Source organism: Xiphophorus maculatus, chromosome 11, assembly GCF_002775205.1.
Source record: "Xiphophorus maculatus strain JP 163 A chromosome 11, X_maculatus-5.0-male, whole genome shotgun sequence".
Taxonomy (NCBI): domain Eukaryota; kingdom Metazoa; phylum Chordata; class Actinopteri; order Cyprinodontiformes; family Poeciliidae; genus Xiphophorus; species Xiphophorus maculatus.
In genome coordinates this window covers 31,485,297-31,503,636 of record NC_036453.1, presented here as the reverse complement: position 1 = coordinate 31,503,636, position 18,340 = coordinate 31,485,297, and the positions used below count along the sequence as shown (strand labels likewise).

Below are 18,340 nucleotides of genomic sequence, written 5' to 3'. Positions count from 1 at the left end.
ATGCAGTTGTATAAATATTCTTCCTGTAGTCAGTGAACAGGAAGTTATTGGGGCATGCAAAAACATAGTGACATCTGGTTATGCTTGTTTGAACTTTTGACATTTTGTGCATCATAAATCATAGTACTGTATAGTCTGCAAAAGTGCAAAAGGCTGCCAATTAGCTTTATGTTGACTCATGTTGCTAAATGTTGTTAGCTTGGTGAGCTGAAGTATTTATTACTTTATTTTATTACTAAAACTTGCATTGTTCTATTTGTCCCTAGCAGCAGGCCACGTTTAAATGTCCATCACTCATTCATGATCCCCTCCTCATAAATATGATAACAATAGAATGCAACTGCAGAAAATCTGATATGGTTTTTGGTTTTGTTGTTCAATATATTTTACAGTTTCCTTTTGCAAATAATAAAATACGGCAAAGTTAAACTGAATTGAATTACTTGTAGTTTCCTTTTGCAAATAATAAAATACGGCAAAGTTAAACTGAATTGAATTACTTGTAGTATGCATTGTGTATTATATTTTTGACAGTATTTTTATCTTGTAGGTTATTGTTATTTGAAACAGGTATCTCTCTCAACGAAATTCACATATATATATTTTTTTAATTCTCCAACCACAACTTTTTAAAGACATTTAGGAGTCAATCTTGTGTTTAAGCCAGTTATGTCTTACAAAATCAACTAACCGTTAGCAGCATGATGGAGCTTCTGATTTCTCATCGTAAGCAAAATGCTGCTAAAATCAGCATTCAAATTTGTTTAAAGTTCAAAATCATGATTACAAGAAACTGGAAAAATTCCTGGAGTTAACAGTTTTTATTTTTTGCTGTTTTTGCGGTCTCTTTGGGAACAATCACTATTTGTAAACATGTTCAAATTTTTTCTACTCTGCATAAAGTATAGACAAAAAGGCTACAATTTTAGCACAAGGCTAACTGCCAACAGCAGTTAGCCTTGTGACTCAGCACAAGTAACAAATATCACTACGGTTTTCCTACATTTTAGGAAATTGCTCTCATCTTAAAAATCAGGTCAAATTGAATGCCACATTAATTTCTGCCATAGATAAAGCCCCCACTGATGATGACTGAAAAAACAAACAAAAAAAACAGTAACTAATGCTAAATGAAAATTAAATAAAATTATCATCAAATGTTTTTGGAAAATAGTTTCTTCCAGCTATTTGATACACATAGTAAAAAATAAGCTGAAATTGAATTCACACTTTTGCTCCTGCTTATGTTCAAGTTAGCATGAGCATTTTAGCCTCACTAAATGCTACAAGTAAAAAGAAAACTGTTTAAAAGCTCATGAGCCCTTTTTTATATGGAACAAAGTACTTCCAACAAACTGTGTTGGAAGTATTTTATATTTTATTATCATTTATTTGCTTTACCTTTATTTTATATTATCATCCATTTTATTTACCTTTGCATTTACATTTTAGTGATGTGTTTTGAGTGTCTTGAAGTGCTTTGAGTGTTTTGAAGTGTTTGCAGAAACTCTGGAAGCGGCCTGCTGAGGAGTGAAAATGGAGGATACCATGAACGAGACATTCCGGCGACAACTGCCCAGGGGAACTGCAAATTTATAGTCTTACCTTGTCTGTATAACTGAGTTATGTTCATATGAGTGTGCAGCTGTTTTCTTTTCCCTCTCCCTTCAGAGCTGCATGCTGTCATGTAACTAGGGAGTTCCTAATGCTAATAAAAGCAGGGTAAGACTCAGTTGAAGCTTCAGAGCATAGGCAGAAATCTGTAACTGGGTTTCAACTGTGCTCTCCCTGCAGGTAAAACCAAACTCTGACTCTTGTCTCTTCATTGTGTCTGTGTTTAGGTAATTTAGACCTAACAAAATGTATATGAAATTTCCACATTACACAGTGAATCTGGTGGTCAGATAAGGCTGACTTTCATATGTTTAGTCATGCCTGTGCCTGTGGAATTTTAATGACGTTGTTAAATCATTAGAGACGGTGTAATAAAACTTAACGACATTTTTATTATTGTCATTTCAGGTGAGGGAAATATTAATGACTGTGTTGTTAAAGCTTTTGACAGTGTAATAACACTTAATGAAATCTGTAGCTAGTCCAATGTTTAAGGGAAAATATTAATCAAACAATTATAATGACCTCATAACTGTCGCAGTTCAGACTAACAACAAATGACAGTAATATAATACACAAAGATACATAACATTTTAAATTTTTATAATTAACTATTATGACATATTTATGACAGATTATTCTTGGTTAATGCCAAGCTGTCATAACAAAGACATTTTGAATAATGTCAACTTCGTATTAAAAGTGTCATTATTTACCGAATGACACTTTATGACAATAGTCATAAATATTCATGAAGACTTATTCATGTTTATGACAGGTGTTATGTCATGTTTATGACAGTGTCATGTCAGTCTTATGCACACCCCGTCAAATAACGTGCTACCAGACAGGGACCAAAGCAACCTGGCTCTGTTTGAGAAAGTGCACATTTTTAGAGTTAAATTTTAAAAGCCATACACCAGCCTAATAATTGACCTGATTTAAAGAAATACAAAAACAGAAGAGTTGAGCAGCAGATTGTCACTTTAAGCTCAAGTGCAGTACAGTGGACCCCCAGAATTTACAGCCATGAATGAATATCTAAAATTTGTGAATATTTGAGACCCCCTCTAAGATGCTTATTATTGCCAATTTTGGTAGTACAAACACCAAATATACCTTAACTGATATTTTAAGGTATATTTTAAGGTCTGATATTTTTATTTCTAATAATTTCACAGTATTTTCTGTCATAAGCTTGTACAGCAAATTATTATTAATTTCATTGTTATTGTTTTTAGCATATTGTTTTTAACACATTAAGAACTTTGTGTGTGAACCTATTCTCGATGCTGCTGTTACATTTGAATTTCCCCTTTTTTGGACAGTAAAGGCTGTTTTTAATCAATTCGTTTCCATTATGCACTATTATAATAACTTGTCTTCCATATGGGTATGTCTCAATTTAGCTGTCCAATTTCCACATCGTTGACTCCCATGTTACATATTCTTTCGAGTATTTTAGATATTCTTACAAAAATATCTTTGAAATTAAGATTTTGAATAGTTTAATCAAAGTTCAGACTTAAATCTGCTTGAGTGTTATAATCTCAAACAGGCTGTTTGTCTGAACAAAACCTGGAATAAAACACTCCAGGTTTTTTATTAGAACAATTCTGCACAATATTTTTCAATAATAAATGAAGCCATCATGTGAAATTTGTTTCTTGTATTCATGTATGTTATCTTTGGCTAACATTAAAGTCTGTCTGATGATCTTAAAGCAAAGTAAATTAAATTGCGTCTCTTTTGCTAAATGTTCTTTCTGGAGTCAAATAAACTTTTTCTGACTGAAAGCTAAACATGCAGTGACTTAATGACAGACTTGCAGATGGGTTTGCATGCAGTTTATTTAATTCAAAGACACATTTGTTTCACCCACAGTGCAGGAAACAAACATTAGATTGCATGCGAGCAAACAGGAAGGGATGGCATCTTTAATAAAAGATCATCCTGACTCATCCTGAGGAAAACAGATGTCATTTACACGGTCCTGATTCAGGAGAATTCAAACTCTGGAATTGATGTCATACTCACCTGTCGATTAAAGTCTATTCCGTTTCGCTCTGGACATGGAAAGAGGAAAAGAACAAAACACAGATTTAAAAATGTTGTCTTTCATAAAGCAAAATTAAAAACAAATTGACACAACAACGATTGTTAAATGGGATGTGTTGGATTAGACACACATTAATCACATTTAAACAAAGTATTTCTGAAATCTACCCTCCTGGATTTTGGTTTCATTTTGACACACTAAGTTTAAAACATGCAGTTAAAGTTATTAGGCATTATATTATTTAGAGATGCAGTATTTTTGTGGCTGATATAGATTCCTTGTTTTCTTATGGTCTTATATTATTAACACATTTTATTTATAACACTTGGCATTTACAGATATCTCAAAGTGATATCTGTTTTACATTAAAACAATTAATATAAAACAGCTACAAACAATCATTACAAAATACAGATTTAAACATTACAAGATTACAAGTTTGCAGATGCAATAGGAAAAAATGTCAAATATTTTCAAGTATGAATTCTTTTGCAAGGCTTGTATGTATAGTCAATGGAGAAATCCTTAAACCCAGTAAGAACATTTAACATGTGAATCAATTGTGTAATTTTAGTTCTTTTCTGAGACTCCCCATCAAACTTATACAAAAATTCATAATTTCAAGCCTCAAGGTTAATTATTTTACTGTAATTAAAAAAAAGTAATCTTGTTTTCTAAACTATAACACAGAATGTGATGTGTTACTAAACGTTAATAAATATAACAAAAACATGAATTATATTGGTTAATGGTAGTAGTCTATGTAAAGCAAACAGTGAGGATTTGGTTTTTCTGTGTGTCCGTTTAGTTACTGTGTTGTCTTGTCTGCCCTTGATTTCTCCCAGCTGTGTCTTGTGTTCCCTGATTACCCCTTTTGTATTTATTCCTACCTGTGTTGTCAGATCCTTGTCTATACTGCCTAGCTGTCTTACGTTGTATTGTTTTCTACCAGTGCTACCAGCGTTTGAGTTCCTTGCCTTTATGCTCACTTGTGCTGCCTGGACTTCTCTGTGCTATTTGTTGTTCACCATTAAAACTGCCATTATTCATCATAACCTGGGTCAACCGTGTCTACCTCACCACCAAAACCCACAGAACATGACAAATATGCAGATTTTATTTAAAAAATGATTATTGTTGAGCAGATGCTAAAATAAAAGATAAATTAAGTTTTGCATTTTTAATTTAATGTTTTTAGTGGTGTAAGTTTGCCAGTTTTGGCCCCCAGGGCAAAACATTTGGACAGTGCTGATTTAGATCAAAACATTTTCATGTGCTAGAATGGCCTAGTCAAAGTCCAGACTTAAATCTAATTGAAAATCTGTGTCAAGACATAAAAACTGATCATCACAGATGTTCTCCATAGAATCTGATTGAGCTTGAGTTGTTGAGACAAACCTCAGAAACTTGCAGTTGTAACTGTAGTGAAAGGACATGTTGACTCAAGGGACCTTGAAACAAATGCTTGCCATACTCTTGATATTTTTATTTCTGAAAATATATGTAGATTTCCTTTCAATTTGCGCTAGTTTTTGTTAGCTATACACATAAAATTCCAGTAAAACACATCAAAATGTGAAAAGGTTCAAGCGAAACAAATACTTTTATTAATAAATAAAAAAGCACTTTTATGAAGATTTCCAACTGCGTGTGTGAAGAGACAGAGTATGGTGGTACAAAGGTTCGCTGGATAAGCTTGCATCATTTGAATGTCAAATTGGGCCTATTGGGCTGTGTGTGAGAGTCAGAGAGAGCGCAAACGAAAGAGGGAGAGGGCAGGTTTAAACACAAAATGCAAATACACTTATAACCCCCCTACCACCATGAACCAGCCCTTCTTTCCCCCTGCAGCACAGCCAGTTTCACAGCCAAGGTTCCAGTATGGAAATGATCAGAACATGCAAATCAGCTCAGAGTGCAGGAAGCCTGGTTCTGCACACGCATGCATGCACACACAAACACACCCCCACGAGCACACTCACGCCCACACATGCGACTCGTGATAGTTACACATCAGTGCATAGACACAAAAAGTCACTAAGAAAATTAAATAAATATTTAGTTTTTTCAGGAAAAATTTGTTGGTTCAGGCGAACCATTAAAAAAAAAAAAACAAAACTGGTTAAAAAAAGGAACAGAAAGTATCACATTTTCTACTTTCACACATTACTTGTATGAATTATTGCCCAAAAAGTCTTGATTTTGTCAAAACATTTTCTATATTCTTTTGAAAAAGTCTTGAACAACATTTTTTTCATTTTTCTATAGATATTGGTCACTTTTCTACTCATTAGCTTTATTTTTACCTATGAATTTTGGATTACTCAGACACAATGAACCAGTGATATGTCATGGTTAACAGTCAAACTGTCAAAAAAAATCATTTTAAATTTAAACCTTAGGCCTTTTCTTATTAACAAATGTGCAGAAATATAGATTGTTCTGATTTCTTTCTCTGAATCTATGAAATACTCTACAACATAGTCACATATTTTTTATTTTTTATTTACTGTAGACGATTTGTAAACTTTTGTAATCGATTTGTAAAAAATCCTTGAATCCTTGTAGTTAACTGATTTTACTGATAGCAATGAAGAAAACTCATGGGTGTTGTGGTGGTGCATTCTTGATGCAGCTGTCACAGGTTAGAACCTGACCTGATGACGTTTGCAGCATGTCTTCCTCCTCTCTAACATTTTAACACAGACCACAGATATATAAATTTAACATTCGCTTATTGAGATTATCAATTCTGCTAAATTTGATTTAATGGTTTCAGCATAGAATCCATTCATACAATCTTGGATCTAGCATGATGAGCTAGATCTGCTGCCCTGCGCATCTCTGCTGAATACAAAGGGACAAAATGGGAGTTTATTCGTGTGGTTTTAGAAGCTCTTCCATTTTGTGTCTATTGAGTTTTTAATAGGCACCATAGAGACCGTTTTTTTTTTGACTGAGCATTATGGGACAAGTTTTACAGATAAATGCCCACACAGCAACTCTGAAATTATTTGGTATGACGCAGTTTGATTCAAAAAATAGAATAAAATAAGATTTAAAAAAGCACAACAAAACAGCGTGTCACGTTACAGGGAGGTGAGCACAAAAGCTGCTCCACGGGCTGAACTACCAGGTGATTATTTGAAGAGGTGGGTGATACTGGGACTTTTGGTATTGATCCAAAACTAAGTAAATCCAGGGCCAGAATCGCTGATATCGATACAATACCAATACTTTTTCAGATTTGAGCTTAATAGATCCAAAGGATTCAACAGGATCCAAAAGACCTAGGATAGAATTTCGAAAAAACATTGTACGTGACAACAAAATACTTTATTATCATAATCACCATTTTTGTTTAGAAACAATTGAACACAAAACAAAGTTTCCCTTAACATTAGGAAAATAAATATTTTTTATAGTAGAAAATGAGAAACCACAATACAAAAATAAAATAAAAATTTTCCCTTCACTATCTTTTCTAGTTCTTTATTTCTTTCTTCAAATGGAATTGTTCTTAGGAAAAACAGTAAAAAAATAAAAAATAAATAAGGAATTTTCTTCTTTTCAATGCAATTCTTCAATAAACAGAGCGTAAAAAATATCACTCAGTACAACTTAAAACTGCTGTCTCCGGGTCGTGGGTCTGGGTCTGCGGGGCCAGGGAATGGGGGATGTCTCTCCTCTTCTCTGCTTCTGCAGCTCCGTGTTTTCGGCTGCATGGTTTTTCATATGCTTGTAGAGATTTTTTGTGGTTCCATTGTATTTAACAGCCCTGCTGCAAACTATACAGCTTGCTGTAGTTTCATTTTCCGCAATAAAATAAAGCCAAATAACGCTTCTCTTCCTCTCAGACATTTGGATACTGCGGTGTCTCTCTTCGTTGTGTGACGTGTTGATTCAAGGAGTGCGCTGAGTGGGCAGGCCAGGCTTGAGCCTCCTGCATGTTTGACTGGCGCCGCTGAGTCATGTGACGGAGCAACAACAAAAGACGAGACAGTGAGCTTCTCTGTGCCGTGTGACACATCGCAGGGGTACTCTCACAGAGAGAGCGAGTAGACTTTGATGAACCCATGTGTGCATCAGTCAGTGAGTGCGGGAGAGAAAAAAACTTGAGTATCGATCTTTTTACATGAGTAACGTTCAATATTAATACCAATGGTATTGATAATATCAATGTTAGGATTCATATCCAAACATTGATATGATGTTACACTATGGATAAATAATTGCACCAAGCTCTCACTTCCACCTATGAGTTGTTGACGAATTCTAAGTGTTAGCAGCATAAAGTTCAATTTTCAAGTTTGGTATGGGAGGATTTTATTGATTTATGATGTCCGGGTTTTTATCGTTTTGGGGGGACGGACCAATAAGCATCCTTAAAAAGTTGAGTATGGCAGTCTTTCTCCTGCTTCCTACTGGCTGGTTCAGAGCGAACTGCGGGGAAGAGCACAGCCGGTGTATTTACACAGGTGAGCAGATAGATTGAACAGTGCGGCCTGCTGCGCTGTATTTGATGTTTTATTTTTACGGACGAACCGGAAAATAAATGTACCAAGAAATAGGTGGCGGAGCACATTGTGGCGATACATAGCTGGTAGATGTGTTTCAGAGTGTGACGAACAAAGATGTCAAATCCCATTGCTAACATGGACACAAAAGCTATAAATAGCTGGGCAAGGTGAGAGTTCAACTATTAAATTGACTGCAGATAAAAACAAACTAAAAGCTGGAGTATATTTTTCATAGGCATATTTGTGAGCCTGCCTCTTTATTATTAAATTGAGTGTAATTTTCGATTTTTATATAACTTTTCTTCAAGTTAACTTAGAAAGTGAGTTATTATTGTTACAGGTTAATTTTCTAAAGGAATTGTTCGGAATGCTCAAGTATGAATAAATGGACTGATGTTGATATCGGATAGTAACAGTGTTATTATGTTACATTTACCAATATTTTATTTGATCAAAATCTGTGTATCCAGTTACTTGATTGATAGTAAGAATAATCAATAGAATTCTCGATTACTAAAATATTTGTTTACAACAACCTTACTTTTTTCACAAAAATATATCATTCTCACAGCACGCTCACCGCCCTCCTCTAAAAGTGCGACCATGGGTTAAATATGCACTTCAAATTGAACTAAACACAGCTAACACTGTGGCTTTTTAACTTGACTCATACCTTTATGAATTCTTCAAAGAATCATGAGTCCTCACAGGGGTTGATATAAATGTCCATACAGGTCAGCCTGTGTCCAGTTAGAGTGAAAGCATCCCTGCCGAGGTAAACTTCAGAGATCAAACAGTACGCTGGCCAACACACAGCAGTGCCAGCTCCCTGTTCAAGGGATCAACTATAAAAACTATATATCCATCTTTCAGGAATAATTCTGCTCTGCCAGTAAAATGCTCCAATCTAGGTCTTAAATTATATTTAAAGTATGCAAATTTGGTAATTTATTGCTTCATATATCCTCTTTCTTTTGTCAGTTCCTGATTAGTAATCTCACTGATATGGCTTAAAAATTCTAAAAAATGTCCAGATTTTCAGTGCTAATACCTAAATTAGGTCCATTTACATCTTAATTTTTAACTCTTCAGTTATTACTTCTTACAGCACTTACTATTTTATCTTTCTTCACAATAAGCCAATTCATGCTTCTGATTCTGGCTTATTGTATTTCTAGGCCATGAAAATCTTCCAAGTAAAGTGTGCACTATTAGCTCATAAGAACATAATTTTAATGAGTTTTTGGATTAAAAACAGAGTGACTGTTGAAGCTTGCTAGCTAGAGGAAATCATTGAAGTTAGGCGTCATAGGTTTAAAAACACTTTTCTCACCTGCTAGAGTGAAAAAAAGGAACTTGACTTAAGTTATTAAAAAAGTCAAATCTAATTCCTGAAGGTTTTCAGTTAGATTATGTTAGTTATTTTACATTACACTCTAAAAAGTGTTTTTGGCTTATTTATATTAATCTCACTTAATTTATTTGGTTTAGTGATGACAACTTACTTTTTTGTGTTCAATAACACTTAAAAGTTACAAATCTTACTAACTTAAATTAACATAAAGGAACTTTTTATTTTGACTTTCCTTGAAACAATTGAGTTCAATGCTAGTTTCGAATCCTGCCTCTGACCAACTCAGTCTATTATGCTCACCAAACTTAGTAAATTGAGTTGGATAAACTTAATGATTTGATTTGGATGAACATACTAAGTTTTTACAACTTAATTCATTAAGTGTGTTTAACACTACAAGTTTAAGACACTCTTACTCAAATAATTTATTTTTGTCTAATAAATAATTAAAATCTCTTTGACTAAATTCTACAAAAGGCCAACTCAAACTTTTAAGTTGGTCCAAACTAAAAAGCTAAAATATCCGAAATTACATGATCACTGCATTGTACTTAAAATACAGCTAGAATTTTAATTATTTTAAATGTAATTTTAGTTTAACTTTAACATGTTATTTTAGTTTTGGTAAGATCCTGTACACAGAAAAAAGAAAGCAGTTTATCCAACTTAATTTATTAAGTTGGTTTAACTAAATAATTAAGAGGGGGAAGACATGCATGAAAGGTCATCTGGCTGGCATCGAACCTGCGACAGACACCTCAAGGACTTTGGTCTCCTTTGTAAGCTGTGCTTCAGCCCTACACCACCACAGCACATGTAAGATCTATCCATAGTGAAACCTGTGACATGACGTCAGACATAGGATACAAACACGGCATTGAACTTAATGTGTGTTTGAGTCTTTGAGTCTGTTTTGGATTAACTGAAATCCAAAAAATAGGACAGCAAAAGGTTCTAATTTGGATCTTTTATTATTATTTGTTTATTTTTACAAACTTTTAACCAGGTGAAGCTAAAAGGCCTCTTGTGGAGTTTTTGATAGCGCATCTTTACAGACAAAAGTTTTTTTTTAATCTAAAGTGCAAAATGTACTTAATCCTTGTACAATTTTGGCTTATGTTGTTCTTTGAGCAGATTATCTTTTTTAGAGTCTGTATACTACAGTCAATGATTAATCCAATACTAAATTAGTTTATGACTATAATCTATTAATCACAATTAATCTGATTAATTGTTTCAGCCCTAGCCTATAAATATTAAAATGTGGTTGGAAAATTGTTCAGGTTGATCTGGTTGGCCAAGCAAGCATAATTGTCAATACCGGGCTTAATCTGGACTAATGGGACAAAAGTGTCTTAATATTTCTGAGCGAAATGAAAACAATGACTCTGCAACATGAAATATTTATAAAATTATGTGCATTAAGGTGGAAGTGATTAAGTTTTAATTGCAGGTTTATTCCCAAGAGCTCTGAATTTTTCCTTTGAATATGACGCCAAAGCACAACTGCACAGCTGTGGTTCAATCCATTATTGTATTTTAGGGAAAACGCGCCGTTAAAATTCTCCAGAATAATTGTCTAGACTCGAGCAGGTCATTTTATTTGAATAAACCAGCCTCGCATGTGGTTCTGGATGCGAGCCACTGCTGCCTAGTTTTAGAGTATGAATGACACACATTGTTACTTCGCGTGACAGGACACCTTTTTCTTTTTTTTCCTTTTTCTTTCTTGCTTGCTGTTTTCATGCCATGTGGGTTTTCTCTGGGTTTTTTTTACTTCCTCCCACATTTCAGAAACACACTCACTTTACTGATGGTAAAGTGAGTTTACCACCCGTATGCGTAAAGTGATCCCTCTTGGCCTGAGGGATCCTCAGTCAAACGGCCTTTTGATGGACTGGTTACCAGTTTAAGCTCCAGCAGGCATGTCATTCTTAGAGCAAGATCAAACTTGTAAGGGACAAATAAATGAGAATTTTAGGAAAAAATGTACATCCTGCTTGACCTCAATTACAATGAAAAATAAAATAGCCGATATTAAGATTTTCACTGTTTTGGCGTTATCACCATTACGTATTTAAAATTATCTAACAAATTTTTTATATCAAACAAAGATCACCTGAGGAAATTTCAGAAAAACTGGTTTTAAATGATGTAGCTCCAAGTGAAAAACTTGGAAAAACATATTATTAGGGTGTTTTCACACCTGATAGTCTGGAAGACTTGGTTTGATTGGGGACAGAAATGGCAACATTTGTAACATTTTCAGCTGTTCACTTTCACACTGCACTGTGTCAAATGATTCAAACCCTTTGAAAAACCTGTTAAGTCCCTCGCTTGTGGTAGTGCAGCATCAAGAACCACTGAAGGATCAATAAGAAAACCTCTGGTCTGGTTGGGGTTCACATGTGCATTTGAACCGCACCAGAATTGCCTTCAACCAAGACCTTGGTTTTTGGCAGACCAGAGTCTGCTTTTTTGGTCCAAATCAGAGTGTGATTGTGCATTCACTCCTCCTCAAATGAACCAGACTTTCTAGGGAAACAGACAGAAATTCAACTAAAGCATCATAAACACGGCTGAAGTGAATCCAGAGTTGGGTAGTAACTGTTTATATTTACTCACTTAAATTTGAAAAAAAAAATACTTTCAGGCATAATTTTACTACTCCTACTTGAGTAAAATTTCTGTATACTCTGCCCACTATGAGTAACTTCAGCGAATAAAGAACAAACTTGTTTCAATCCAAAAATTCACCGGACAGGCTCACACCTGCAGTTTTTGTTAGACTTTCAAAAGTTTTATATTGAAATTTGTCTTTTGTCTGATTGTGTTATTTTGTAATTAAGTTATATAAATGAATTAATTTCACTTTGGTCTTTAAAATACTAAAATCTCCTCATGACTATATTTTTAAGTCACAAGTGAATAAATTTATTCAGGGCACAAGTCATTAAAAATCATAGCGGTGCATATATTCATATTTCAGCCATGGTCAAAGTGGTCATCATCAGCCGACAGAAACTGCGTTTCAAATTCAAGTGCATGCAAATTTTTGTCTATATTTTGCTAAAAACACAATTTCACAATTGCAGTGTTTCCATAAGAAACTAATTTAAAATCACAATTAAATAAGCTTGTTCATGCGATAAGTTATTAAAAAACAGGGCAGCAATGGATGTAAATAGTTAGATGAGATATATTCATAATTCCGCCTTAGAGGGAGATGTCTGCATCTTATTCAGCCGTTGGAGTGACAAGCTCCTTATACTTGGAAGCTTCTGTGTATGTGGAATTTTGTGGGACATTCTGTGATTTGACAGAAGAGCTATATATCAACCAATCAAGTGTATTTGTATAGAACATTTCAGTAATATGAAAACAGAAAAAATACAGCAGATGCAGAGCTTTTGCAGAACTAGAATACCTGAGAGGTCTGTAAGGTTGATACAACACAAGCAGATCTTTAATGTGTTGTGGTGCTAAGCTGTTCAGTGACATATAACCTAATAACAGTATCGTTAAGACTGTTATTCTCTGAGCCATAGGGAACCAGTGTAGGGACTTCAGAACTGGGGAGGTGCTCTATCTTCCTGGTTTTAGTGAGAATGGGAGCAGCAGCATTCTGGGTCAGCTGCAGCTGTCTGATTTTTTTAGGCAGACCTGTGAAGTAGCAGTAATCAGTTGCAGTAATCAATGCGACTAAAGATAAATGCATGGATGAGTTTCTCTCAAAAACTTACTGAGACATTAGACCTCTAATTCTGGAAATATTCTTCAGGTCAGCTTTGTAACTGTCTTTATGTGTGACTGATGGTTCAGAGTCCATCAGTGCACCTAAATTTTGGCCTTGGTCTCTAGTTTCCAAATGTAATCAAGCTGTGTGACTGTAGAGCGTTCTTTTAGGTCCAAAGATTCAAAGGTCCAAAGGTCCAAAACTTCAGTTTTGTTTCTGTTCAGCTGGAGAAAGTTTTGGCATATCAACACATTGATTTGTTCTAAGCATCTGTTTAGTGCTTGGATGGGTTCAGAGTCACCTGGTGAGATCATAATATAGAGATGTGTTTCATCCACGCAGTTAAGGTAGCTAGTCCATCCATCCATCCATCCATCCATCCATCCATCCATCCATCCATCCATTTTCTGTACACCCTTGTCCCGAGTAGGGTTAGAAGGGGTGCTGGTGGCTATCTCCAGCTAACGTTTCTGGCGAGAGGTGGGGTACACCCTGGACAGGTCGCCAGTCTGTTGCAGTAGCTAGTCTTATTCCCCTATTATTACCTGAGCTAGTGGGAGCATATACAGTAGATATTGAATAAAAGGGGTCCTAGAATTGGGACATGTGACTTATGTCTGCTTCCATGAGAAGTTACCTATTGAACAAAGAAATCCTGTTCCTTATGTAAGATTTGAACTAGTTGAGTACTTGATCGGACAGCCCAACCCAAAACTTCTCTCGTTTCAGTAATATGTCATGGTTTTGTAGGGGTCCAACAGATCCACTGTGGTGGTTCTACAATCTGTGTTTATATGGATGTCACTGAGCACTGACAAAAGCAGTCTCAGTACTGTGCTGAGCATGGAAACCAGACTGAAAGATGTCAAAGCAGTTGGTTATGTCATGTTCCGTGTTTTTCTGTGTGTTTATTTCGAGTTTTCTGTGTCTCTGTGTCTCCGTGTTGTCCTGTTCTGCCCTCGATTACTCCCAGGTGTTTCTCGTTCCCTAATTACCCCCTGTGTATTTAGTGTCACCTTTGTGTCTGTGTCTTTGTCGGGTCCTTGTCTAATGTGCGCTCAGTCCTTCTTGTGTCCAGGTGTTATCAGTTGCTACCAGCGTTGAGCTCTGGCTTCCGCTCAGTTGTGCTGCCTGTGTTATTGGACTTGTTTTGCACTGTGTTTGACGTTTCCTTATTATTAAAACAACCATTATTCATCTCACCTGGGTCATCTGTGTCTGCCTCACCACCTACACCGCACCGTTCCTGACAGTAGGACCCGACCAGACCGAACGGTGAGGCACGCCATTTTTTCGTCATGGACCCAGGGATTTTGTGGAATACAATCGAGGACTATATGGCAGTTGTGGCTAGCCCATATTCGGCTCATCGGCGCCTGAATATAGCCACGCACATGGTCCTCATTCTTATAAATGGCGCCGGTTTAGCTGGCTGCCTGCAGACGCAGCTCCCGTCGTGTGTGTGTTAATCTGTGTATATTTACTGTAACCGATTAAGGATCCGTGCTTAAAGAACCCATAGATCATCAGTTAAGCTCCCACAAGGGCTGGATGTGGTTCTGTTGGTTCTGTCGCTGTTCTTTACGGAGTAAAGGCATGATTGTTACGGAGAACCTCGCCGAACGGAGCAGGGGCATTGTTTACACGCGTGAACAGCTGATTGCGCTGTGTAATCCTCTGCTGTGGCCCAGAGACAGGCCGGTGGTCCCAAAGGAGCTATGGAGGAGACGACGGGGCTGCAGGTCTGGAGCTAAACGGAGGGAGAAGAGGAGACGGCACAAACCGGCGATACCGGCGATTATTGTGGGGAACATGAGGTGTTTGGAGAATAAGACAGACGAAATCACGGCGCTGGTTAGGACCCAGAAGGAGTACAGGGAGTGCAGTATCTTCTGCTTCACGGAAACCTGGCTGCACTCACTTATTCCAGACTACAGCGTGAAGGTTCTGGGATTTTCCTTGGTGCGGGGGGATAGGGACCTTTCCAAGAGTCGGAAAAAGAAGGGCGGCGGGATTGCACTTTATGTGAATGAGAGGTGGTGTAATCCCGGTCATGTTAACATGAAGGAACAGATTTGTAGCTCGGACATTGAACTTCTGGTTGTGGGAATGCGGCCGTATTATTTACCGAGGGAGTTTATGTCCGCCATTTTGATCGCTGTTTACATTGCCCCATCAGCTGATGCAGCGGTGGCCTGTGACGTCATCAGCGCTACTGCAGCCAAACTACAGACTAAAAACCCGGACACCTACATGGTCATCACAGGTGACTTTAACCATGCCTCATTGGACAAAACTCTACACAACTTCCAGCAGTATGTTGACTGTCCCACCAGGGAAAACAAAATGCTGGATCTCCTGTATGCTAATGCCAAAGATGCATACAGCACCACAGCCCTGCCCCCCCTCGGCAGGTCGGACCACATCTTGGTAAGGATGACTCCCAAGTATGTCCCCTTAGTGAGCAGGCAGTCTGTGCGCATCAGGACGGTGAGGAGGTGGACACAGGAGGCAGCTGAGGCACTGCAGGACTGCTTTGGGTCGACAGACTGGAATGTGCTCTGTGGGCCTCATGGGGAGGACATCGACAACATGTCTGACTGCATCACAGAATACATCAGATTCTGTGAGGACACTGTCATGCCAGCCCGGACCGTGCGCTGCTTCTCCAACAATAAACCCTGGATTACCAGCGACCTGAAGGCACTTTTAAACAAAAAGAAGATGGCTTTCAGGTCTGGAGATAAGGAGGAGCAGAGGAGAGTCCAGCGTGAACTCAGAGAGACACTGAGGACATGCAAGGACAACTACAGGAGGAAGCTTGAGTCCAAACTCGAGCAGAACAGTGTGAGAGATGTGTGGAAAGGAATGAAGAACATCGCTGGAATGAAGGGGAAGGACACACAGATATATGGGGGCCGGGATAGAGCAAACCAGTTCAACCAGTTTTTCAACAGGTTCAGCTCACCTCCTGCTACTCCCATACCACCACCATCCCCCCACACATCCACACTGCCCCAAGTCGTTCAATCCACCTACCGGCATTCTCCAGCACACCACCTCTCCTTCAGCCCCCCATCCTCCCCTCTCCTCCCCCATTTCCACTGCAGACAACAACACCTACCCCCAGCTAACGGTGACTACAGGCCAGGTTGAGAAACAGTTGGAGCGATTACACCAGGGGAAGGCTGCAGGACCTGATGGCATTACACCACGGATCTTGAAGACCTGCTCCATCCAGCTAGCCCCGGTACTGGCACACATGTACAACCTCAGCTTGAGGCTGGAGAGAGTCCCGCTGCGGTGGAAGACATCACAAGTGGTTCCTGTTCCCAAGAAGCCAAGGCCAGCCGATCCAGAGGACTACAGACCAGTCGCTCTCACATCTCATGTGATGAAGGTCATGGAGAGACTGGTCCTGGCCCTGCTGAGGCCTCAGGTGAGGACGTTTCTAGACCCCCTGCAATTTGCCTACCAGCCCCACTTAGGAGTTGACGATGCCATCATCTTCCTGCTGCAACGAGCACTGTCGCACCTGGATGGTGGAGGAGACACTGTGAGAATCACATTCTTTGATTTCTCCAATGCCTTCAACAACATCCAGCCTCTGCTGCTGGGTGAGAAGCTGCGGAGGATGGGTGTCAACGACTCAGTGATCTCCTGGGTGACTGACTACTTGACAGGCAGGCCACAGTTTGTCCGTCTGGGCAGTGTCCTGTCTGATGTGGTGGTCAGTGACGTAGGGGCTCCACGGGGAACTGTGCTTTCTCCCTTTCTCTTCACCTTGTACACCACTGATTTCCAGTACAACTCTGAATCATGTTACCTACAGAAGTTTTCTGATGACTCAGCGGTTGTCGGGTGTATAGGGGATGGAGGGGAGGGGGAGTACAGGACACTGGTGGACAGCTTTGTGGAGTGGTCTGACCAGAATCACCTGAGGCTCAACATTAGTAAGACCAGAGAGATGGTGATTGACTTCAGAAGGAAGAAGACACCTTCACGGCCACTAAAGATCAAAGGGGAAGTGGTGGAGGAGGTGGAGGATTACAAATACCTGGGAGTTGTAATCGTCAACAGACTGGACTGGGCATCTAACATTGACGCTGTGTGCAGGAAGGGGATGAGCAGACTCTATTTTTTAAGGAAGCTGAGATCCTTCAATGTGTGCAGCAAGATGTTGGAGACCTTCTATCACAGTGTTGTTGCCGGTGCCATCTTCTTTGCTGCTGTGTGTTGGGGAAGCAGCATCAGAGCCAGCGACTCTAATAGACTAGACAAAATCATCAGGAAAGCTGGCTCTGTACTGGAACTAAGGCTGGAGTCCCTGGAAACTGTGGTGGAGAGGAGGACACTGAAGAAGGTTCTGTCTATTATGGACAATAAACAGCACCCTCTCCACAACATAGTGGACAGACAGCGGAGCACTTTCTCACATAGGCTGCTCCAGCTCCGCTGTCGTAGGGACAGATACAGGAAATCCTTCCTGCCACATGCCATCTCACTGAACAATAAAGGCTAAATCATTGTTCTGCACTAATCAGTCCAATTTCGCACAACTGCACTGTGGCACACTTGCTGTACATATATTTACATATACATACTGTTTCTGCATTTTTGAATCCTTGCAAGGACTGCTCTAAGCTGCTTTTTATATTGACAGCATGTTATATTTTATTCTTATTTTATCTTGTCTACAATTGCTACTCAGTGGTGGTTGTTGTGTGTATTGTCTCTATGCTGCTGTAACTGCGAAGTAATTTTCCTGCTGGGATGAATAAAGTAATTCTATTCTATTCTATTCTATTCTATTCATGCTGGACCGTTTGATTCCGCAACTTCCCCATCTGGGGCTGGCGGAGTTGCAACAGGAGGCAGAGTGGCAACGCCTGACAGCCATTGCGGTGCTGAAAGGCAACCCTCAGCCTCCCAAGCCAGACTATCTCTCCGCCAGCCCAGCTCCAGCTTCTCCGGGACCAGCACCTCCAGAGCCCACCGCTGAGGATCTTCCGCCTCTCGTTGGCTGCTCCGGATCTTCCGCCTCTCGCCGCAGCTCC

General features: G+C 38.6%; 1 protein-coding gene across 1 annotated transcript in view; it reads right to left on the bottom strand.

Annotated features, from left to right (window-relative positions):
- The window catches only part of pou2f3 (POU class 2 homeobox 3), a 63,517-nt gene that overhangs the window by 40,932 nt on the left and 4,245 nt on the right, over positions 1-18,340 (bottom strand). Inside the window, exon 3 of the mRNA XM_023342751.1 lies at positions 3,652-3,680. Coding sequence (XP_023198519.1) covers positions 3,652-3,680 — 29 coding nt within the window. The remainder of the gene's footprint in view (positions 1-3,651; positions 3,681-18,340) is intronic.